Below are 25,109 nucleotides of genomic sequence, written 5' to 3'. Positions count from 1 at the left end.
AAATATTTAATATTTTTAATTTATACTGTACGCTGAATTTAAACGCTTTCCGAGAATATAGCGTATTTCAGAAGTCAAAGAACCATACACATTGGAGAAGCTGATACAGTAATATTTAGTCCAGTACAACTAAAGAAGAATTGAGAAAAATGCATAAGGAAGGTAGTTTCATGTGAATGTGCAGGGAAAAGTATTATGCCTACTTTATTTCATTTTTGGAAGCCTTTCCTACGATTTATTATAATTTTTTTACTATTTTATGTGTAAATATTTAATATTTTTGTACTGTAGGCTAAAATTTCTTTTTGACATTACACAATTTGTGCGAAATAAATTACGCCTATTGATAATAATCGCAATCTGCATTTGTTGTGTTTGTGTTCGATCCGTACTTAGAGTTTCCTTCCTTATTAATTTAATATTAAAATTAATTATTTATAATTTTTCACATGGAAATACTTGCAAATGAAGGTTAAACATATATTTTACCAAAAATACTTAAAATATGCGCTAAAAATATTCAAAAAATACATTTTTTTCTATTTTGCTACAAAACGCTAAATTATGCCTCAAAATGCTATAAAACGCTAAATTTCCAATTGTTAATGCGAAAAAATCTGAAAATTAATGCTAAATTTTGCCATCTCTAGGTATACCGTATACGTCTACATTATATTTATATTGCAGGTGCCTCGAGAGGTATATTTCTACATTATATTTATATTACAGGTTACTCGTGAGGTATATGTCTAAATTATATTTATATTGCAGGTTACTTGTGAGGTATATATCTACATTATATTTGTATTGCAGGTGCCTCGTGAGGTATATGTCTACATTATATTTATACTGCAGGTGTCTCGTGAGATATATGTCTACATTATATTTATACTGTAGGTGTCTCGAGAGGTTATACGTCTACATGATATTTATATTGGAGGTGCCTCGAGAGGTATATGTCTACATTATATAAGACACGTCAATTATTACTATGCAATAACTTTACTATTAAGAATGTTATTAGAGTGATAATAACAATAACTGCTAATTACACATCACCTTACTAGTATGAACACGAGAGACGGCCGACAAAAAATGAAATTCGCGATTTATTTTAATGTTTTAGAGACGCGAGCTGCGAACAAATGAATTTCCTATTAACATAAAATGACCAATATGCGATAAATATTTACGAGTTTCTATAAATATGTAAGTTAATGGGGTATAAAGACGAGTCAGTTATTGCAACATATCCAAATAAGAGCAGTCGAGACTATAGCGGCGGGACTGAGATAGAAAGATAAAAACGCTGTAACGCAATATTTTTTTAAGTTTATTTAAAATAATTTTCTGTTTAAAATTTTATAACAGCCAGTCAGGTAAACAAACAGTCAGTGCCCATTTTGAAAATGACACTTAAATTGAAAGCAAATTTTTCAAATAACAGATTTCATACAGGACCAACGCACACCACAAACAACGGAAATTAGTGTGTTTGATGCCACATAATGTGTACTTTATCCAATAATAAGTTCCAATTTTGAAAATAACACTTAAATTCAAATCAAATTTGAGTTCATTAAAACTAGAGAATTCATTAAAACCCCCTTTCCAAGCAAAACAAGCAAGCATAGCGCAGACCACTGAAATTAGTATGTTTGATGATAGGTAGGTACTTAACGCTAGTCTGAAGTCTTCACACAATCAGTTCCAATTTTGATAATGACACTTAAATTCAAAGCAAATTTGAGTTCATTGAACCAGAGTGTCGCTGGACGCACCGACAACCGAAATTAGTATTTTTGATATTATAAACATTTTTGGCCTTTGTTTCTCAGCAAAAAATACGGAGTTGACTGAGATCAGATAGAATATGTATTTTATTTAAATATCAATGTTTCTTACGATGCAACGCAACAGATAATATATAATAATCAATACCACAAAACCTGGCAATGTTTCAGCCCGATAATCGAAACCGCAACTTCTTGACTGAAAGTCAATGGCTAAACTATTCTGCAATCATTTACATAATTCATCGAAGGCTGCCATGGGTTCTTTAGTGTTATTCGTAAAGCTTTTGATTTATCCAAAATTATGTTTGGTCATTGATCATAATATCCTTTTTGAAAAATACCTATTTTCTCCTTTTCAAACTTTATATTCAAGCTAGGTAAATAAGCCATTCCATCAATCAATTATATTCGTTACAATAATTATTTTTCAAGGCACCTGAAAATTATTCCATTTACAACCCGAGAGGACAGCAAATCCGCTAATTTCAGAAACAAACAAAAAATATTTATGTGCCTGGGCGAAATCAAAATTGATTAATCAAAGTGAACATGATTCCTGGATACTACGTGAAAAGTATGGTGTGATCTTGATTGAGATCTTTCAATGCCTCGCTTTCTTCTGTATAGATCAATTTGGTGCTTGCGATGCTGCGCTGCATCACTTCGGCGCGTAATCTCCCGAGTGTCCGTATAAAACCTGTGTTGCGGTCATCGCCATTGGCATTCTCGTTTGCCGATCGCCCAGCAGTTTGCGGCCTCGCGTCAGTGCGGCGGTAGAGTCCGATAGTAAAGGTCTTCAGTCCCACCCAGTGACAAAACAAGAGTTCAAGAACCTGCTGTAGCCAACAGCCAACCGCTTCCCATTAGAGTGCCCAGGATACCGCAAGGACCCCTACTTAGACCACCACAAAGCTCTCCCCAGTCTCCTGAAGGACACTGCCTTGAGGGTTACTTACCATCCCCAGTGGATACATTATTAGTGCCTATACTACCCTCAAGATTTCTTCGATGATGACTCGTGTGTTGGTACTTGCGTTAGCTTTGGCGTTTTGCAGCTTTTGTGGTAATTATTGCTCACTATTATTTGATTTTATTTCTGTGGGGGGTTGTGTGATTTAAATTATGGGTTCCATGATAACTCAATACAGTGATAATTCAACACACTTTTAAAAAGTGATATAAAGTCATTAGAAACGATGAAAAAAATATTTTTTTAACCTAACCTAACCTACATAACCCAGTTTAAAAGTTTTTGTTTCACCACTTTCCATGACTTTATATAACTTGTTAAAGATGTGATGAATTATCATTGTGATAATTTTTCCGGTTACCAAATTATGTACGTGTAATCTATGTGCACTAATTTAGGTGAGCTCATTGTTACTTACGTTCATTGAATTCTCTTTATACATAGTGTAGGTAGCTATAGTATGATAGCTTTTTCAGGTTGTTCTAAGAAACATCCGTTGGTTAGACACATTTAAAAATAAGCTTTACGTAAATGATTTAATAAACCTTCCGCTTTTGGGAAGGATATACGTGTTATTATCGCTTTTCGTTTTAGCTATTCAAAACTTTATGTAATTTTTCATTTTAGCCATTTGATTGATTTTGGAATATTTAGATATTTAAGCTTGCACCATTCCCATGTTAGTGAATTTCAATAAAAAGTTATATACAAGTTCATATAACACGAGCAAATGGATATTAAATGCGATAATTAACCACTGTTGAAATCCTTAGTACGATGATCTCTTTAGTGGTGGATTAGGAAATGGCTATGAATCGAGATATTTCGGGTTCGATTTCTGAGCGCCACTTTTGTCTGTGTATTAAAAGCAAAGACTAAAAATAAAGCAAAATAAATAAACGTTAACCAAATACGAAGCAATGATCGCAAATTGCTGATAAAAAAACATAACGAAAACTATCGAAATCCTAATCTTGATATTTTTTTCTATTGTCATGGTTCCGAACAAGGCAACCTAGAATTTTGGCGTGAAGTTTGAGCTAATTTTCCGATTTACTCAAACAAGGTCACTATAAATCAGTTTATTCCGTCGACTTTATCGATTATTCGTAAACGAAAATATACATAAAATATCTTTAATTTACCACAACATTTTGGTAGGTACTGTTACTTATTATCAAATAGATCCAATACACATTACCAAGTGTAAAAACTATAATATTGTTTTAAACTATAATATTGGCAATGAATAATATTGTTTTATTTCAGATGTTATGTATCGTTATATAAAATTAAGGAAAATGACTCTCAATATACTTTCTTATCTTTAAATTGCATTTGTAAATATTACAAACAGTCCCCAATGATTAGATTGACTAAATTATTATTTCTCGAGTATTTCTGAGGACGGATTTTTTCACAGAATTTGAGCAAGTCGTCAAATTTTAATGTTAATTTTCAAGTTCTGTAAATGTCCTATTCAAGTTCTGTTATTATATCAGTTGCTTCACAAAACTGAAATAATGACAGAACTTCAATAGGACTTTCACAAAACTTTTATACGAAGCTATAAAAAAATGAGGTGAGAGTAATGTTTATTACTGTCAGCATTAAAATTTAAAAAAATAAAACTACGATGGGCCATTTTAAAAACTTTTTTATGTTTGCGTTCAAAATTAGTATATTTCAGGAATTAAGTGTTTATTTCTAACGATAAACTTTGGAAGCGTATTTCATCACCTTTCAAACATAGTTATTTAATTTCGGATACGTTCAGAAATATTCCATTTATTTTGATATTATTGCAAAGCGGGAATATTCCATTATTCTGACAAAATATGCCAGAGGCCTGAGGGTTTAAGTAGAACCGGAATTGCCACTCTGGTTTTAAACTTATTATAACTTACATCATCAAGTTGTATTTTGTATAAAAGCACGAGGTCAGATTACCGTTTTCCGAGAATTGGCGATATGTTCAGTCACCATCTCCAGAAAAGCATTTTATATCCTGCTTATGTTTTTTATGCAAAAACTGCATCATTCTTCATCAATTAAACCTTTCATGATTTGTCGTTATGCTGATTAATTATACTTCTTTATATAACTTATGAGTAACCTCCCATTGCAATATTTTAATCATTAAAGACAATTTGAGAATCGCTAATATTGTCTTCAATGATTAAAATTTAAAATTTATTTTCCTCAATAAATTTTGTAAGAGATGTAGATAAATCCGATATTTATCCTAACTAATGACAAGTTAAATAAATAACTAGTGTGAATTAATTTTATAAAATGCATTTCTGTACAAGTAAATTACTCTCTCTCAACGATCTCCATCAGCACAAAATGTGGTAACAATTATAAATAGCCAATAGCTTAGTACATTAATTTTCTCTCCATTCTTCAAATAAAGAATTTTATTAATTTCTTATTATAAACATCCATTTAAATTAATTAACACTCAAAGACCAGCTACTGAAATCAATATATTGAGGTCAAGTGGACACTATGAGATGTCGGTGATGTTTTTGAGATGCGAAAATGCGAAATTAAAGTAGTACTTTACTAGAAGTTAAATACTTTTTATTCTCTTAAAACACCAAAATTGGACCTTTTTACTTGGCCATAAAACATTAACGAAACTTAGAAATTGTATTAAATGTTTGTAATTAGGTCATATCAACTTTATCTACAATTATTCAAGGTAAGTCCTGCAGGGCTTCTTACTGAATTCAATTCAAATTGACTTTAAACTTTTTCGGATTACCTCTGGAACACGTTTTGAGTCTTTCTTTCTTTTTGTTTTTTCATTACAATTTTCTTCTATAAAATTGGTAACGTAAGAGCCCTGGGGGTCCGGCACAGTGAAATCGATAACTTTACAATATCGGCAATTTACAGGCTTGACTACTGATGATTTTATACCGATTTTCAGAGCACGGTCGCGCTGTTGATAGCCAGACCGATATTGATAATGCAATAAATAAGAAATCGATATATGCTGGCAACACTGGCGCATCTATATACATTGGCAGTTCGCCTGTACTTTTTGACACTAAAATGAGAGTTAATGAGTTCATGAGGTCTTAAGTCATAACTCATAACTAACTTTTGTGATTGAACGCGTTTAGATGAATGAATTAAGTCTACGGATCGTGCACACAATTTCAGTTCTAAAAGCTTAGTTAGTTCACCCCCCATCCATTAATGAGCCAGTTATTTTGCGTAACGAACTCCATTATCCAAAAGTTGTGCATATTGACAGCTGATCTGGCACCGCGCTAAAAGCAGCAGCTTTTGTCTACCGACTGTCAGAATAATATTCTGACAATGCTGACCATAGATTTCAGATTTCGTCAATATCGTATTGATACAGGGTTTTATCGATCTACAGATATACTTTCATCCAGGTGCGGTCATTTGATCATTTGATTTGCGATCACTTACCTACTGAAGTCTAAAAACTAGAATGAATGTTTATTATACAGCGATGCCGGGTAGAAATTAAACTCTAACATTGCAATACGAAAATGCGTTAATCTTTAGATAAGGTACTGTTTTTACTTACATATTGAACCTTCATTAGATTACACCGAACGCAAAACGCTGAATAATTTGCTGTTATTCCTACCAATAATCTGAATTTTACACGCGGCAAAATATAAATATTTTTGCATGTGTGCACGTATATTGTTTTTAGGTTTATTCAGCGTAATTTGGTTTGACTTTATATCCAATAACAATATTTTGACCACTATCATTAAACTGGAGACTCGTACAATACAAGATTAGGTTGTTTTAGGACGACGCACGTTGTACATTGTACACTGCGCATATCGAAGGGGTCACTTGAATTAAAATCGGGTTATCTGTAAAGACGCTGAACAAATATTCGCAATCAAATAATATGAATACGGATCAATAATTATTATTTTATTCTTGTTGACCTTTTAGGGTTCGGCAAAAATGTTCTGAACTAGTATTTTTATCTACCTACTGCTTCTCAATTATAATTTCGCTACATTGCCAATAATATTAACTACATGACGATATCCGTGGCAGAGCGGAAAGATCAGGAGATCGTGGCTTTGAAACCTAGTTTTGATTTCAAAAATAGAATTCTTTGATCGGGGGTTAAGCTGTCGACTAGGAATTGGGAAGTAGCGGGTTAAAACCCCGTCTTGCTTTTTAGCCGTGTTTGGGGACCAAATCTGAATAGCGAAGTACTTCCCAACCGTCCCCTTCCTCATCTCATTTCCCTCCACATCACAATCAGTCTCACAACACACCCATAGTCTCACAGGTTCCAGACGGTTAGAACGGTTGGGACTCTTGTGCAGTACTCTACATTTGCACCCCGTTCCAGAGTAGAAGATTTTCTTAATATCCTAAACATCGCCTCCCTCATTTCATTCAACTCAACAACCTTCTCGAAACGGGGATACAATGGATAAAATGTGATTAACTTCGAATCTTAATTTAATTATCTCTACTTCCAGATGCCCGCCCTGCGAGACAACTTCTCCCGCCCATGAAGGGATACGTCCCAGTTTACATCCGCGAGGGTGACACTCCCTTGGAGGAGATCAACCTGGACCTGGCCGAGGCTTTCCACGCCATCCCTTCTGGTAGAAGTGCAGGCAGAGCAAGCCTAGGAAGATCAGACATCCCAGAAGACGAACCTAACACCATCCCGGATGTCAAAATCGAACCAGCACCAGTTCCTGACTTTAGCAATGACGTGGCCATAGATGCCCCGAAAGAAGAAACCAAAAAAATTGCTGAAGATAAACCGCAGGACATCATTACGCCCAAGGCCGATACCAAAATCAATGACTCAAAAGCTTTGGAAGAGCCTAAAGAAGTATCCGAAAAAATTGACGATCTCTCCATAGTAGATAATGATAGCCCAATTCAACTCAAAAACGATGATACTTCTTCCAAAAACATACAGAAAATTCCTAAGCCAGAATAATAATTCTCTTTTTCAACATATTACTACGAAATCTAGATTGTGTAATTTTTATTGTAGGGATCAATTCTATTTTATTTAGTAAGTGTTAAAAGTGGTGTGTTAATTAATATTGTGTATTTAAGAATACGAAGGTGCCAACATGGCGAATACAGTCAATTTGGTAAACTAGTTAAAATATTAATTATTCTAGATATCATCGCAAAGTTCGTTGATTTTAATGTATTAAGTAAATATTATTTATTGTTTTTTTTGATTAATAGTTAAAAACACACATTTACTTTAAATTTATAATCGAGCTCAATTTGTTTTTAAAATATATTGTGTTCATGTTGTGATTTTATAATAAGACATTAAATACATAAAAATCAACTTCTCCACACTTCATAATTATTTACATATCATCTCAAATTATCACGAAGTTTGTCCTCCACCCATTTATATTAAAGCGTCAAACGATGCGTTTTATAATAGCATCCATTTCAAGTAATAAAATTAGCTGCGATAGTGATAGTTCAAGAAGATTTAATGAGGTCGATGATTATTTCTTCAGTAGTTATTAATTAAATCCAAGACGCAATGTCGTCTTCTAATCGTACCCAATAAATAGCGAATCAGATATCCGTAAATAGCAAAGAGAAATGCATATGAGATGATAGCCTTTAGAACTCGCCAATCACGTTTGGTAGTTCTATTCATTGGATGTCAATTTTAAAAATTTCTAATAGGTTTCTCTGAATTTCAAATTCTTGTGATAGTTATCTTGTTTTTGCACATCGAATCAAAGATGAACAGTTGAGGGAAATGTTAAAATATATAAATATCTTTATTAAGCGAAGATTTTTTATGTTTGGAGACAGGTTGTAAAACAATTTTTGTTGGATTTACATTTTTTTCTTGCTAGATCAATCCCGATGAGTTTAGGACGGGAGGAACTTGCAATGCATAGGTATTATTGATATCAAAGTTTCACATACAATACAGTGCAAAATAGAAAAAGGTAGGTTAAGTAGAACAAACAACATATATAAAAAAAAGAAACAAACAAGGATATACACATAAGCCTAAAGCAAAGGTAGGAAATTACAAAAAGGTACTTATCCACTAATAAATTAGTAAAAAATAAATTATGCATGATTACAAATACAGGGGATAAAAAGAGGAGAAAAAGAGAAAAGACAAAACAAATATATTATAGTACTTGTATAGTATTTTCATTTTTGAATGTACTTATAAAAGGTTAAACGCAACGCTCGTTGTATTCTACGTGTTCACAAATGGCGTTAATTAATTAATTTTGTTTAAATACGCTTTTGCAATGTATTGCTTTACAGTATTAAAACAAATTATTTGTTTGCGCCCTCATATACGCAATATGAATATGAATAAATAGTTTTGTCCATATAAAAACTCAATTCTATCGAGAAAGGCATACAAATACAATATTGGATTGAATCATCGGTAAAATATTGTATTTGTGTGCCTTTCTCGAAAGAATTAAGTCTTTAAACGAACAAAACTATTGATTCATATTCATATTGCGTATATACGGGCGCAAACGAATGATTTGTCTTAATATTGTAAAGCAATACCTTGCAAAAGCGTATTTAAACAAAATTAATTAATTAACGCCATCTGTGAACACGTAGAATACAACGAGCGTTGCGTTTAACCTTATTACTTTGAAATGTTTTAATGTGCTGGGTGTTTTATACAGAATCTTATAGAGTGTGTAGGCAATATATATGAATTTGAATTGAGGTGGATTGACTTCTCTTTTGAATGTTTTATATTTTGGCTATACAAGGCTGTTAGAATTTTACCTTATATCGTAAAAACATATAATTTAAGGAAATAATGAAGATTTCGTTAAACTATTTGAGTCGAGAGGGAGACATACAAAAAAGAATATTACATATAGTAAAGTTTTATGTTAATTTATAATACTCAATATTTTTTTCACATTTTCACAATGATTAATTTGTTCAACAGATAGACTCAGCATACCTATTTATGTTATCGGCTTGATTGTATTACGCCTTCTAATACAAAAAACAACATAATACTTGATTGCAAAAATAATTGTCCAACTTCATACAATCAGTCATTTGTATTAAGTCACGCCAGCATTCAAAAGAACGAAACAGAATTATTTTATGGGAGTCATCAATTAAATTATAAGGTTCCCAAAAAATACTACGAACATTCCAAAGGCAAAAAACAACTGCAAAGTCACGTCTTGAAGTGATCATCACGATTTGTAAGGCTCGGGTATAAAAAAACTGGATTCCTCTACAATCATTATTTCATTATCATTTACAATGATTTCGCTTCACGTCGCGTTTCATTCGCCTTTTCTGCGAGATTTTTTAGATTCTCACTTGTCCCGGTTTGTTCAACCAATTTAGAGAAGAAACTATTTTTATCACTGAGAAGATTCAACGGGCTGTCGAATTCCACCAGCTTTCCTGCATCCATGACAATAACCTGGGGATAAAAAATATTATTCATGTTATTTCAGCTATTTTTTTACGTTATCTCCACATAGGAGGCCTTGAGGAAAATAATTTCCCTCAGGACCTATGGCATCTTTGGGGAAGCTGTGTGGAGGGTCTTTTTAATGATAGGAATCAGTTGGTATTGGGGGTATATGGGTATTAAAAAGGCCCATGTTTTAGGGAGGAGAAAACAAAGCGGGTGGAAAATGGTTTCACAGCCGAGCTGTTGAACTCAAGAACGAGTCGTAAAAGCGACCCGTTCACAATTGACAATTTTCAACCGTGTACATATTTCCAGACTATGTACCGGTGCCAAAGGGATCAATGATGCTAGTTCCTCGGAGCATATTTTACTGTAATACCGGTAGAACAAATGCAGCATACCTACCTGCTGCCTGTGCTCCAAGGATTGGAATCTATTTCCTAAGAGAAGGGAATCTATCAAACGGACCGCCCGTTTCTACAAATTGTCAAGGGTTTTTTCCGGGTAAATTGGGGCTCCAGACCAGAGATGGCTGCCAAATCCAACAGTGGGGCGCACTTGCGATTTGTACAGGATCAGGAGTTATGCAATATCTGCAGTATCTGCGTGTTCTGTACAGTACGCCCAGCGTCTGAGAGGTTAACTTGACTCTGTATATCATAATGGAAGTTGAACGTTCACTTAAAGTTATGAGATATTATTGGATATGTGGTCAGATTCTTGATTAGTGATATAAAAATAAGGTATTTATTGGTTTTTTCTTGCCTTGTCAGAGTCCATAATAGTTTGTAGTCTGTGAGCAACAGTTATGATTGTACACTTAGCGAACTGAATACGAATCGCCCTCTGTATCAATGCGTCTGTTCTGAAAAGGGAGGTAAGGTAAGTGTGATTAAATAAACATTTCGAAAAGATTGAGACATAGAGTATTATTCACTGAAAAGAAATAGGTATGAAAGAAGGCACTTCCAGTTATTTATTTGGAACCAAACAGACCTGCATGGTTCTTGACCAAAATTATGACCTAACTAATTAAAAAGAATTTTTCAAGTAATGGCCTTTATTGTACAGTAAATTCGACGCAACTACGAGTAAGTAAATGCCTCAAAGTATGTTCACATCGTTTCTCCGAAGGGATAGGCAGCAGAGATGAACCGCTCTCATTCTCACCACCTTTCATGCATCTTCTGACACAAACTTGTCTCTTATTCCAGGTCTTCAAGTCCCTCAAAAGAATTTAGTCCATATGCCAATTTTTCCAAAAACACCCTTGTTACTAGGGACGTTATTTATTCTCTCTCTCTGGTTTCAATCCTGGGATTGGTTTGCAGCAATTTTATCTACTCTCCTCTTCCATTCTTCCCTGTCTTTTGCGGCTCTTTTGACTTCTGCATATGATGAGCAGCGCACGTCCACCAGCAGGTCCTCCAGGTACTCTCGGCGTGGGCGTCCCCTAGAGTTGGTCTCCTCGGTCATACCCTCTATTATGACATGCAAGAGGCCTTCTTGTTGTATAACATGTCCGATCCATCTTGCACGCCTTTCGGACAAGGTCCTGAGCAGGTGCCTTCCTCCTTCGATTCTTTGGAGAACCTCCTCATTTGTAACATGGTCTCTCCAGGAAATTCCTAACAGTCTTCTATAGGACCACATCTCAAAAGCCTCTAGTCTCCGTTTATCTCTTTCGGATAGGCTTCGGATTTATTAGAAGCCTAAAACACCTGGGGGATTATTGGTATCTTCCTTAGTATCGTTTGAATAACCCTCATCATTCTTATGCATTTCCATTACCGGTAAGCCTAGTATATTATGCCAATTATGACAATCTGTAAAAGTTGAATAAAATGCCACTAATAATTTATTTCTACGTACTCATTGTCAATGTTAGCTGTGGCTTCATCCAGTATGATGATGTTGTGTTCGTGGAGGGTGGCCCTGGCGATGCATATCAGCTGTCTCTGTCCAACACTGAAGTTGGAACCACCTGCTTCCACGAGGCAATGCAGACCAGCTGGAAGTTCCGACACCACCGTTTTCAACTCTACCTGGATCGTGAAAAGAAAGCTTTCTTAACTACTGTTTTTTCTTTTTAATTTTGTACAAAATAACTAATTTAAAAAATACCACTGGTCAGTGGTTACGTACAGTTTTCAAATGTGATCTGTGGGAAGCTAGTTTTGTGTCTCTCCTCGGTTTTGTGTCTAAAAGATTTATTCGTTTAAAATACATCCTTTTCCGCAATCATTTTATGTATTAGTAATCGTCATAATGACTCATAGAAATGATGATCTTGCTTACTAAAAGGATGTGCAAGCGGGTACTTATGATAGGCCATAAGTTCATCATAAACCCGTTTTACGTAAGAGCATTAACAACATCTCGAAGTTTATCGATTTATTAAGTATCTGACCAGTAAATTTCGATATATTATACCTAATCGTATATATCTTATTATCTATAAACATACTGAATGGAATTAATTTAGATAAGGTATATAGATACTTGATTGTTAATGAGCAGAGATAAGATAAAGTTCCATCCTACCAGGTTTCCCAAGCATAAGCAGTATAAATACCTGTTCCAAAGCGTTCCAGATCTTCTCATCTGTAAACGCGTTGAATGGGTCAAGATTAGTCTTCATTGTGCCTGAGAAAAGCACGGGTTCTTGGGGAATAATGGACATTTGACCTCGCAAGGTATGTAAACCTAGACTACTAGTTTCCACTCCATCAATCTCTATCTTTCCCTCTATTGGAGCTAGTCTGAACAAGGCATTGATAATGGAAGTCTTCCCAGCGCCAGTTCTTCCCACAACTCCTATTTTCTGCAGAGGAGAAATGCAAAAAGACACGTCTCGAATAGAATGCTGTCCAGTTTCATCGTATTTTAAGCTGACATTTTTGAATTCTATTCTTCCTTCAGTTGGCCAGTTCTTAGGAAGGGTGTTATCTTTAGTAGTGATTAACGGAGGCTCACGATCCAAATCAATGTATTCCTGAATTCTAAAAAGAAAAATAATAAAAGTTATAAATATATATAAAGAACACAATTTTAATCTTTTTTCCACTTGTTTTTTATTTGACCGTGACCGGTTTCAGCCTGTTAGGGCCATCTTCAGACTGGTACAATTTTTGTCTTAAACTAGGGTTTATATACATAGGCAAATTACATTGAGGGGAGGGGTTAACATAGTAGGTTGATTTGAATTATGAGGGGTTTTTCGTGAAATATGATATTTCCCAAATAAGTATTGTTATTAAAATCAAGTTCTACAGATAGTTCTACAGATAAATTCATTTGATTTTAATAACAATACTTATTTGGGAAATATCATATTTCACGAAAAACCCCTCATAATTCAAATCAACCTACTATGTTAACCCCTCCCCTCAATGTAATTTGCCTATGTATATAAACCCTAGTTTAAGACAAAAATTGTACCAGTCTGAAGATGGCCCTAACAGGCTGAAACCGGTCACGGTCAAATAAAAAACAAGTGGAAAAAAGTTTAAAATTGTGTTCTTTATATATATTTATAATGGAATTCCACCACGAAATAACAGTTTCAAATATTAAAATAATAAAAGTTATACAAAATCAAACAGTTTCGGAAACGAAAGGAATAATAATTCTTAATATTTTCGTAGAAAGGAGTCATTTTGTGGTTTGACATCTTAATTGAAATAAAACAATAACTTCGTCTGTAACCATTTTTTTTTAAATACCTACCGGTTTTGCTTAACACAAGCATCTGCATTAAACAGTTTAATTTTATACCCCGAAGATGCTTGTGTTAAGCGAAACCGGTCGGTATTAAAATAAATAAATCGTGGTTACAAACAAACAAAGTTATTGTTTTAATTCAATTAATAATTCTTAAGCTTAGTAGTTTGAATCAGTATTAAATGGCATTTTGAAAATGTTGCATTTGAAAGTTCCCCGTCAGCAGTCGATTCTCGGCCAGTCAGCAATTTAACTCTCAACAGCTTTCCTTAACCAAATCCTTTCCTTTCCTCGATCAAATAAATCAACTTAATAAGAAATACCATTCAAATGCCCATTTAGTGACAGAAGTTAAAACACTTGGATCTCTAAAAGATCTGGCCACAAGTCGAAGATGTCGAATCTCATTTCCTTCACATAACGCTATCGCAATATCTTTGAACGTGTACGAATTTGAAAAGATATAACCTTTCCACTCCAATCATCTGATTTTCTAATGCCGTGGTCTGTCGGATCCCCATCTGGAACATGGTGGTCAGTCCGATGACTTGGCTCACAGCGAGCCCGATTCCCTCCGGCGTATTCCCTGCAAAATAATTATAATGAAAACATTGGCATTCAACACCTTTGAATTCTGTGGGACAGTATGTTGAATAAAAACTTATATAATGTTGGAAAGCGTCTCTACCCCCCATAAAATATGACAGGACCTTATGGCTGCCTGTGTGAATTTAATATATTTTTTTATGTTTTAGGCTAAATAATAGTAATAATCATAACTTCAAATTTTATTTCAATAATTTTAAATATATTGGAGTAACGTTTGAAGGTAATATATGCATCAATGTAATATAAAAGTATTGCAGAAGACGATAATAGTAATAAATCTAAACGGAACATGACACATAAAATTTAAAAAAAATGGTAACGGTTGCATCATTATTACAACATCGTCATCACAAGGTAGGACTTGGCCGTCTACAAAAAAATGTCCACTGACTGCGGTCTCTATTCGCCTATTCGCCTTGAGGACATTCACCTCAAGTTCTCTGTCCTGCTCCATTCCTCTTCCTCGATCTGCATCTTGGTCGCTTTCACCGGGATACGTCGACATCAGTTATGATATAATAAATAAATAATTTACCAGTCAACCAAAGGAAACTTAGTGTGACGGTTGCGCTGAAGAGGAAGCAAATCAAGTCCAGCCAGTACGAGAAAGACCTGGCTATCCCCAGAAACATGTACGTTGCAGAAGTGTAAGGGTCCTGTCTCTTGTCAAACTCCTGGATGACATGTTCCTGCGCCCCCATAGACCTGATGGTCACCACCCCCTGGATAGTGGCGCCAAGGTGGGAGAAAACGGGACTTCTTGCTGAAAAAAAGGTGAATAATTAATTTCTCCTTTGAGTTCTATTTCAGACAAAATAAATCAAACGTTAAATTTAACATTCTAAACAAGTTGGTTTCTTTTGGTTATGTGCAGATTTACGTGGTTTTTTTAAATATTTAATAATAAAATATATATAAAATCAATTACTTATTCCTTCTAGACGTTTAACGCTCCTGGACGTCTTGATGTAGAATTTGCGTAATTGTTCAATTACAATCATGACCACAAATAATGCCAAAGGGATGTAATAATTGACTATTGTTATGATCGAGACTATTCCAATCGATTGCAGGAAAAACTAAAAAAAAACATCGATCAAAATAATACGCATACGAAAAACATCCAGAAAAGAAGAGAGATCGAAATTGGAAGGCGGGTTGCAGGGTCAGTTTCGTCTTTGTCAATTTGATCATTGATCAATTTTTCAAACCGCCGTTTTATCCAGTGGATTATATTATATCTTTACCGTTTAAACTTTTAAACATGAACGGATTTGATAAATTGCCGATCAATAATTGACCGTCAGTATTGCCGTGTCCCGTCAAACTATTAATATTAATCTCTTTCGAAATTGTAACAGTTTTAGTAGCGGGCATGTGAATAACAAAGATACACATATGTAATATAGCGAGAAGGAAATAGATTTGGCCCGACAATATTAACGTAATATCGATAGTCGAGTGAACTCATCGGCAAGACCTTTACATAATATATCTGCTATGTATTGATAGTTTTCTATGAGGTTTTTATTGTTTTTTTTTCAGAGTTATTTTCTTAATCTCGTTCTGCTAGATTTTTATTCTTGATTTGTAATCATTCAAATTTTCTATTCGCATTATATCAGGGGAAGGATGTTGTGGAGTTTAATGAATACGCGGTATTGTAGAGGATTCAATATTTTTGAATAGTTTCAATTATTTATTTTTAGCATGTATTTGGTACATCAAAACTATTGAAAATTTCAATCGAAGGCGTTCTTATGGGTACGTTCAGTATGGTCTTTATGATTCCTTTTTGAATTGTGTTCAGGTTATGTATGTACTTAGATACAGTAGATCCCCATCCTACAATTCCATATTCAATACGAGAATGACATTAATAATAGATACTATATAATATATATGTAATTTTCATGTTCTTTTTATTTACCACATTTCTTAGATTTTTAAAGAAATATATAAGTTTTTCCGTGATACCTTCTTGATATGTAGGTGTAGGTCCCATCTAAGGTTTTAATCAATTACTACCCCAAGATATTTTATGCTTTAGTTCGAGTCATTTTACTAGTTGGCCAATTGAGTTCATTCAAAATGTTATATATTTAGTTTTGCTTATATGGGTAAGTGAGTACATTTGTAGCCAATTTTGAATTATATTCTTATGCACTTGTTCAGCGTTGGCAATGGCAATATGTCAAGTTTTTCACTATTCCGTCCTTATGCGCCACGATTATAAGGGGATAATTTTCCTTGAATTTACCTGAAATACGTCCAATATAATGATTGGGAGCCACTCATCCATGGAGCCAACATCCTGAGACAACCGGTTTAGGATCCTCCCCGAGGGATTTGCGTGGAAGAATGACATCTTTGCTCGCGTGATGGAGCGCAGCATCTTGTTGTGGTACGTCTTGGAGGCCCGCACGGTCATGGAAAAGAACAGGTCCGAAACACATAGGGTCACTATTATTAGAGCCACCAGAATACCTGAAATTATGAAAAGATCCCACATAAATCAGAAAACATTTTAAAGTGCTCGATTTTAATCATAAAAACATTTTTAAGTTGTTCGATTTTTATCTTGAAAAATAAATTCCTGAAAACACTGAAAACAATTATAATAAAAATTATGGAGCTGTCATTTACGTTTTGGGAAACAAGAAAGAAATAAAGAAAGTTCTAACATCGCAGAAGGAAATAGCCTATTAATAAAAATAGAAAATGATTTAAATATTGTGGCCTTACACCTTTCACCATGTTTTTGAAAATTTTCAACTTTTTTAAAGTTTTTTCAATTCAGTATTCTCAAAAGAAAATGAAGTTCAATATGTTATCGTAACAGGATATATTAATATAGATTTGCTAAACGAAACCCATTCGAATACTATAGACTGCAATGTGCTCATGGCGGAGAGAGGCCTGAAAAGTGCAATTCTCCTACCAACATGGGAAAATGCCTCCCTTAACCACATTATGGAAAGACCTCGTAAATTTTAATTTAGAAAACATTTGTAATTCTTCGGTTTTGGTGAATAAACTAAGTATCGTGACTTTTAATATTAGCTTACCGCAATATATTCCAATTAAATTTGATCTGTTCGCAGTTAGCTCCGTTTCAGATATCGATGATATATTTTTTGAGTCTTCAGTAATCAGTGTTGTATTTTCCATTGTCGTAGTCAATATTTTTAAGTACTTCTTTTTTTCTACATTTACCCTGGAAATATTTTTATATCAAAAATTAGTTGGAGATATAAGATATATTTTTATTGTGGAATGTGGAACGCAATTAAAATTAGTTACCTACTTACCAATACTTATTCCAGTAGTCAAATCCAGAAGCCAAAAACTGATTAAGAATAGCTGAAACCAACAAAGTCAGAATAATCATTTTGGACCCACTTGCAAGAACATAACCCGTATAAACCTTCCATTTAACTGTTCCTGTTGCTTGCTTTTCCTTGTTTTTGCTGGTTGTAGGTTTTTCTTTAGGTACCAAGATCTACAAAAGATTTTAAATAATGTTATATATATTTTATTAGGATATGGTCTTACATATTTAAAAAAAATTCACAAACTTTTTCAGCGCTCTTTTTAGAATCTTCCAAGTTGTCATCTTCTCCCCAGTTTTCAGCTTCGGTAAAATCGATATTGGATTCCAAATTCACACCACTTTGCTGAAAGCTTTCGACTGCTCCAGCTTTAAGTCTCACAATCTGAAAATGGTGATGAAATTTTCATAAACCTAGGAATTCAGGAGATATCAACTTCGATTATTTTGATCCAGATAATTATTTAAACCAAGTTCTGTGTGAAACGGCATGCTTCCAATATCTACTTTTATTTATTGTTATTAAGTTTAATTTGTAGAACTCCATTTTATTGTTTTATTTTTTATATATTCAATAATATTGTTATTGGGTTTATATAAACAGTTTATTTTAAAACAAGTTATGCTGTGTAATTATTATTACGCGTGACAGCTATTTCGCCCTCTGATGGCATTATCAAACTGTAGGTAGCCCACTTACAGACTCTACTTTTATTGGTGCTAAAATATTTAGTGTTCTCATTTTAAGGTCCTTAAACTTACAAGATCCGCTCTTTTCAGACACTGCACCTGGTGCGTCACAAGCAGTACCGTTTTGTCCTTCAGCATCCCTTCAATACAGCCGTGGAGCAGTTGTCTCCCAACTCTGGCGTCCACAGCGGACAGTGGATCATCCAGGAGGTATATATCTGCCTCTGCGTACACCGCTCTAGCCAAATTAACTCGTGCCCTCTGCCCTGGGGTTAATTCAAAACTATTAGGATGAAAAGGGTATGACAGAAAAATAACCATGCCAAACTACAACAAAAGATTACCAAGTATTATTAAATAAACCTGTTTTTGGTTTTTGTTATTGTTACAGCTGTTTCGGCTTTCAAGGCCATTTTCAAACTGTGGTAATAACCACGTTTACAAGACTTATTTATATGTTTCTATTTTCCCCCTCCCAATTTAAAAATGATTTATTACCGGTTAAACCGATTTACTGATAAAATAATTGTGACAATAGATTTCATATTCTGTGGGGGTATTTTGAAATCTGCTTTTACCACATTAATATTATTTTAGTTGTTTCATAATGGCTTCTTTTAAGTTATTTAAATGTGTTATACTCTTTAAGTTTTATCAGTAAATCGGTTTAACCGTTAATAAATCATATTAAATTGGGAGTGGGAAAAATAGAAACATACAAATAAATCGTTCAAACGTGGTTATAACCACAGTTTTAAAATGGAAATAAACCGTTTTTGAATACCTCCACTGAGAGTGATTCCACGCTCTCCTATTGTGGTCATATCCCCGTCGGAAAATAAGGAGAAATCTTCATTAAGGGAACATTCTCTGCAGACCCTTCTGTAACGATTCTCATCCATTGGTGCTCCAAAAACTATGTTCTGCCTTATTGTGCCTGAAACCAGAAATCATGCTTATACTCAAGTAGTTTGAAATCTCTCTACTCCAAATGTTGCAATAACAGCCCAGCTACACTACTCGCGAAGTTGATCGAAGTTGACCGAATACGATAGTGTGGGCACGAACTTCACTTCGCTTCGGGCAACTTCGCTTCGCTTCGCCCGACTTCCGATTGTTGTCGGTAAATGCGACCGAGTCAAAGGACTCGAAGCGTTACTCGCGAAGTTGCACGAGTGTGTGGGCACGCACTTCGAACTTCGGCTAACTTCGTCGAGGACTTCGTCGAAGAGTCGAAGCGAGTAGTGTAGCTGACACTTTTGACTTTGAGCTACTTAAAGAGAACTCACCAGCGAAAAGCCAGGGCTCTTGAGCTGCGTATGATAGTTTCCCATAAATATGTATATTACCACTGCAAGGAAGCTCGTTTAAAATAGCGTAGAGCAAGGAGCTCTTTCCTGATCCAACAGGTCCACAAATGGCCACAAAACTGAAATGAAAAATGACATTTAGAGCATTGAAAGATCTTTTACGTACAAAGAATAATATTAGTCAATTTAAGATGATCTGACTTCAATTTGAATGTGTTCGTGTTGTATTATTGTGGCATCTGGAGTCTTACCTGCCTTTCGGAATATCTAATGTAATATTTCTCAATGTGTATTCCGATTGTTTAGGAATCCACTTTGAACTAATGTCATTTATAACTAAAGCGTTTTCGTTTACACCGTTACTTTTGAGTTGCGTTTCGTGAATTAACCCGCCATTTGATTTTTTAACCTTGACGTCGCCATTAGTAACACCTCTAGGAATAAGTGGAGTGCGTACTTCAGCATCTTCAGTAGGTTTGTTAAAATTTGAAGAAACTGCAATCTGTCCGTGTTCTTTTCTGAATAGAAATAATTCCATTCGATTAAGGGTTGCAATCATTTCTTCCAATTGGATAATAGCTGTTGGAAAACAATGTATTTAAAAAATGTTAAGTAAGAGGTTATGAAATGGTTGTGAATTTCCAAAAAATTTGGCCTGAAGGGTTTTACCAAAACACAGTCGATATGAAACCATTGAAAAGTGACATTTCCAAAAAATATGGCCTGAAGGGTTTTACCAAAACACAGTCGATACGAAACCACTGAAAAGTGACATTTCCAAAAAATATGGCCTGAAGGGTTTTACCAAAACAAAACATTAATTACCTTCAGGAAACCAATGTGACATTGATCTCTTCAAAATTTCATAGAAGCTCGCGGTGATGAATAATTTTCGGGCACTTATGTGATTTCCCAATAACACGTAAGCCACCATGCTTATCGCCATGCACAGTCTCGTATTAAATATTCTTATAGAGTTTGTAACACCCCGCCAAAATGCTTTTTTTCTAATTTTCCCAATCTCCTCCCTAAAATCAAATATTTGTTTATTTATTGCAAAAGTAAATTATGTAAATAAGCAATGTTTGTGAATCGCACTTGTCAATCACAAATGAACAAAATACGATTTTTATTTTTTATTATAGTTAAAGAAATATAAATATTTCGCTCTCTAACTAACTACATAAATACAAGCTACATAATATTACAATAATACGTTATACCTTATCGCAATTATTCTTCATTTGGGGACATAATAATTTTGTTCACTCATCTTAACATTGAACAGTTTTTAAATTTATTTATTCGATTCTCCACTTTGAGACTGTCGGGAAGGAGATTGTAAACGTATATAACCTCATGGCTTATGCTTCTATTACCACTTTCAGTATACAATTTTAATAGTATACAATTTATTATGTTATCTTGTATAGTGTTCGTTCACTTGTGACGTTTTTATAAATGTTGTGTTTGTGTGTATTAGTCCAATTTAGGCATACGTTATATTCTTACAATTTTCATTTAGGTCATTTCTTGGTATAGTTTTTCGTGGGTCATCTGGGTTATAAGTTATAACTGATGAGTTTTGTTATAGCTTTATTCTGTATTATTTGTAAATCATTTAATGTGTGTCTTTCCCCATATGTATATCATGGAATTTAGGCGGGACTGGATTAAGCTAAAGAATAAGCCCCTCTTTAATTGTGTTGGTAGAAGATGAGCTATTCTACCAAATACACAAATTTGAGAAATGATTTGTTATTTAGTTTTTTTATTAATTATTCTGTTACTGAAGCTATTCGTCACACACATTAGTACACAATACATCGATAACTTGTCAAAAATATCTGTACTAATTACAGATGATTTCGTTGTCATGTTTTTATGTTGTATGATAAAAGTTGACTCACTTTCTGGCAGCGACCACAAGTTGATTAAAGCGTTCTTCCCAGGCGTACATCTTAATGACTTGGACTCCCGATATGACCTCGTTTGTAAGTTGCACCCGTTTATCGGTCAAGTTTGCCGTTTGGAGTCTCAATGCAGAAACTCTTTTGGCGATCCACACTGCAAGGAACACACCGATGGTCATTTATGTTCCAACTGATTCTGAATACTGTATCTACATATATGAAATAAGAAATATCTAGCAGATAAAACCGGCTCCCGCGGTTTGTAAACTTCAACGGTTGTTTTTGACGGAAATAACAGATGGCGCCACTTTCGTTTCCAACGTCCTAATCTGTAGTCATTATGATACTAATACTATATTACAGATAATGCAAAACTAAACTAACTAACCACCGCGCCCTTTCCCGCAGGGGTGGCAGAGAGGACGGAACGCCAAACAACTCGGTCTTGGCACACACTTCTTGCCTCATTCACATTCATACATCGTCTCATACATACTCTTCTATTATTCTGACTCTTGACATGGCACGACTAGAGTATATGATTCACTTGATCGTGCCATGTCTTCCTCGGGCGTCCCCGACTTCTGCTACCATTCACATTTGCATCATATATCCTCCTTACACTCCTATCTTCGCTCATTCGCTCTACATGCCCAAACAATCTAAGCGTTTTTTCTTAATCTTACTCATTACGATTACATCAGCCTTTCACTCTTTGCAGATCTCCACATTCCTCACACGATCAAACATGGTTTTACCACACATACGCCTCAGGGATCTCATATCAACAGCATTCAATCTACTTTCATCCTTTCTTTGCCAATTCCATGCCTCACTTCCATACATCAAGGTAGGTACCAGCACTCCGTTGTAGACTGCTAACTTCGCTCCTTTGGACAATTTTTTGTTAGCGCCAACTGCGTTCAGTGCTCCATTAACGGAATTACCTGCATTTACCCTTCTTTCAATATCTCTGTCAGCCTTCCTATCTCTCGTAAACATACTTCCTAAATACACAAACTCAGCCACCTGCTCCAAGTAATCCTTATTCACAACTATATTGCACACTGTTTTCGTACTCTCTCTTTCAAACACCATTACTTTAGACTCACTTACATTCATCATTAAATCATTCTTCTTACATACTTCGTTCATCCTAGACACGAGAGACTGTAGATCATCTATACTATTAGCAATCAACAGGCAACATACTTTCAGATTACTCAAATTCGCGCCCAAACCCACCCCTTGCAATTCTTGCATACAATTATCCATATATAGATTGAATAACCACGGTAACATTACGCAGCCTTGTTTAACACCTTTTGTGTTATCAAACCACCCCGTAAAACCACCTAAAACCACCCTAACACATGCAACGCTTCCCTCATACAGAGACGCAATTGCTTGAGTCAGAATTGTTTTCACTCCATACTTGGACAACACCTTCTATAGCTTTTTCCTGTCGACTCGGTCGTATGCTTTTTGTAGATCTACAAAGGCACAGAAAAGTTTCTGGTTTTTTGCCAGAAACTTCTTATTGTGCATACGCAATGAGAAGATCTGGTCCATACACCACCTTCCACTTATAAAAAATACCTTGCATATCCCATATTTTAACCTTTGTTTCCTTTCTTACTCTTTTAATCAAAATTCCACTATACAGCTTGCCAACTGAACTTAGCAGGCTAAAAGCCCTATGATTCCCACATTCCATGCGTGACCCTTTACCTTTGTATAATGGCATGATCACAATGATGCAAAACAATGTGCATCAAATTCTCCTCCCAACACTTTGTAATGAAAATCACCAGGAAAATTGAGAAATATGTTGGAAGGGGAAGGGTATGGAGAAGAAGAAGAAGAAGGTTTAATTATTGAAAATGTTACTAGAAAACAAACCCTCGACTCGGTGCAGAAATGGGCGGTCCGTTTGATATTTGGATTACGAATAATTTGAAGAGATTCTTAATAAATTAGCAATATTTTATATCTGCAAGTTTTCTCCGTGTAGTCGGGAAACATGCCAAACGCACGCCCACGCCGACTCGTTGAGTTTAACAGCTCGGCTGTGTAACAATTTGCCGGCCTCTGTGTTTCCTCCCTCCTGCAACATGAGTCTCTTCAAAAACCACGTCCATTCCTTCCTTTCCTAAAAGACTCTCCACACAAAGCCTTGCCAAAGATGACATGGGACGCGAGGGAAATTATTTTCTTCACGTGTATGAAGATAATGTTAAAAATTCAAACAAGTAACTTACTCTGGAAGGGTATCATTAAAACTAAAAGCAGAACGCCGATGATGGCCGACAGGCCGATCTCTCTCCAGATGAAGTAAGTCATGATGAGGGCCTGCACTGGCGATATGATCAGATAACTCAACAAGCTGATTCCATTGTCAAATTTCCCAATGTCGTTGGACAATAAGTTCACTATTTGTCCAACAGATGTTTCTCCAAACGAACATTTTGAGATCCTCAGAGACTGAAACAAAAATGAATGTTGGAAAGCTTTAGTTTATCTTCTCATAAAAAAATTATCATTCGAACAATTTTTGAGACCAAGATTACAAGCATTAATCGGTAGCGCATTTGTAGTACATTCAAATTAGGTTTTATTTCCAACGACTATTTCCTACGGTGTGTTGTTATGCATATTTCATAATATATACATTTATAGATATAAAGGTATTTGTTTTCATGGTCTACGGAGGTTCAAAGACCTGACTTTTGATTTTACTTTCGAAATAGATTATTTCAAGATAGAAGTTCAAGTTATATCTATAGAAAATGCATTTATTGAACATTTCGCTGGGTTTCGTGTAAAAATTAATAAACACGGTGAGATGTTTTTTATTAACGAGAAATAAAGAAAATTCAATAAATAAGCTAATAATATTCTACTACGATGAAAACTAGAGTAGAGCATTGATGTATTATATTTATTATATAATTAAACACAAAAACAATAAATAAATAAGTTATATTGTTTTATCAATAATGTAATGCAGTATATGAATTCGTACCTTTCTATAGATAAGAGAGCAGCAAGCCACTCGGCACTTGAGGCCCAGGTGGAACACGGCCATGACGCAGGGGTGTGCCATGAGGGCGTACAGGAGGTAGAACGAGACCAGCGCCAGTGCAGGCCACAGGGGGAAGGGATAGCCCTCGTCGTCAGTGTGCTCGTAGTATGACATGAAGTTACCCAGCAACAAGGGCTGGGAGACGCTAAAAGGGGAATAGTAATCAGGAAAATAAGACTTGTTTTTTACAATGATCATTTTTGAACTACAATGTCATATATTTTTA

At 34.9% G+C, this 25,109-nt stretch overlaps 2 protein-coding genes across 2 annotated transcripts; one reads left to right on the top strand and one right to left on the bottom strand.

Annotated features, from left to right (window-relative positions):
• The first annotated feature begins 2,529 nt into the window (after positions 1-2,529).
• Positions 2,530-8,118, top strand: LOC149425565 (uncharacterized). Its single transcript, XM_089651182.1, has 2 exons — positions 2,530-2,859; positions 7,269-8,118. Exons 1-2 carry the CDS (start codon positions 2,805-2,807, stop codon positions 7,742-7,744), a joined length of 531 nt encoding a protein of 176 aa, XP_089507308.1. The 5' UTR covers positions 2,530-2,804; the 3' UTR covers positions 7,745-8,118.
• A 1,328-nt stretch (positions 8,119-9,446) lies between these two features.
• On the bottom strand, positions 9,447-24,246 carry LOC149425564 (putative multidrug resistance-associated protein lethal(2)03659). The gene is made up of 18 exons (XM_089651181.1): positions 24,060-24,246; positions 21,796-21,952; positions 20,711-20,913; positions 20,137-20,464; positions 19,865-20,004; positions 19,360-19,512; positions 18,648-18,841; positions 18,133-18,270; positions 17,866-18,056; positions 17,623-17,771; positions 16,815-17,041; positions 15,483-15,633; positions 15,090-15,317; positions 14,414-14,531; positions 12,798-13,224; positions 12,095-12,267; positions 10,988-11,087; positions 9,447-10,228 (listed from the first exon to the last, which is right to left on the bottom strand). Exons 1-18 carry the CDS (start codon positions 24,139-24,141, stop codon positions 10,058-10,060), a joined length of 3,330 nt encoding a protein of 1,109 aa, XP_089507307.1. The 5' UTR covers positions 24,142-24,246; the 3' UTR covers positions 9,447-10,057.
• Positions 24,247-25,109: the final 863 nt, after the last annotated feature.

This window comes from Hesperophylax consimilis, chromosome 3, assembly GCF_061612785.1.
Source record: "Hesperophylax consimilis isolate HC1 chromosome 3, BYU_Hcon_1.0, whole genome shotgun sequence".
Classification (NCBI taxonomy): domain Eukaryota; kingdom Metazoa; phylum Arthropoda; class Insecta; order Trichoptera; family Limnephilidae; genus Hesperophylax; species Hesperophylax consimilis.
The sequence above is the reverse complement of the archived record's forward strand: the minus strand, read 5'-3'. Positions and strand labels throughout refer to the sequence as shown.

Excerpts from the sequence above, each read along its gene's own strand:
- LOC149425564 (XM_089651181.1), bottom strand. The coding sequence starts at position 24,141 with ATGACTTACTTCATCTGGAGAGAGATCGGCCTGTCGGCCATCATCGGC. Across the intron at positions 18,057-18,132 it reads CTAAAAAGAGCGCTGAAAAA|ATCTTGGTACCTAAAGAAAA; the intron begins GTTTGTGAATTT and ends AATCTTTTGTAG. Across the intron at positions 12,268-12,797 it reads TCTGGAACGCTTTGGAACAG|GTAGAGTTGAAAACGGTGGT; the intron begins GTATTTATACTG and ends TTCACGATCCAG.
- LOC149425565 (XM_089651182.1), top strand. The coding sequence starts at position 2,805 with ATGATGACTCGTGTGTTGGTACTTGCGTTAGCTTTGGCGTTTTGCAGC. Across the intron at positions 2,860-7,268 it reads GGCGTTTTGCAGCTTTTGTG|ATGCCCGCCCTGCGAGACAA; the intron begins GTAATTATTGCT and ends CTCTACTTCCAG.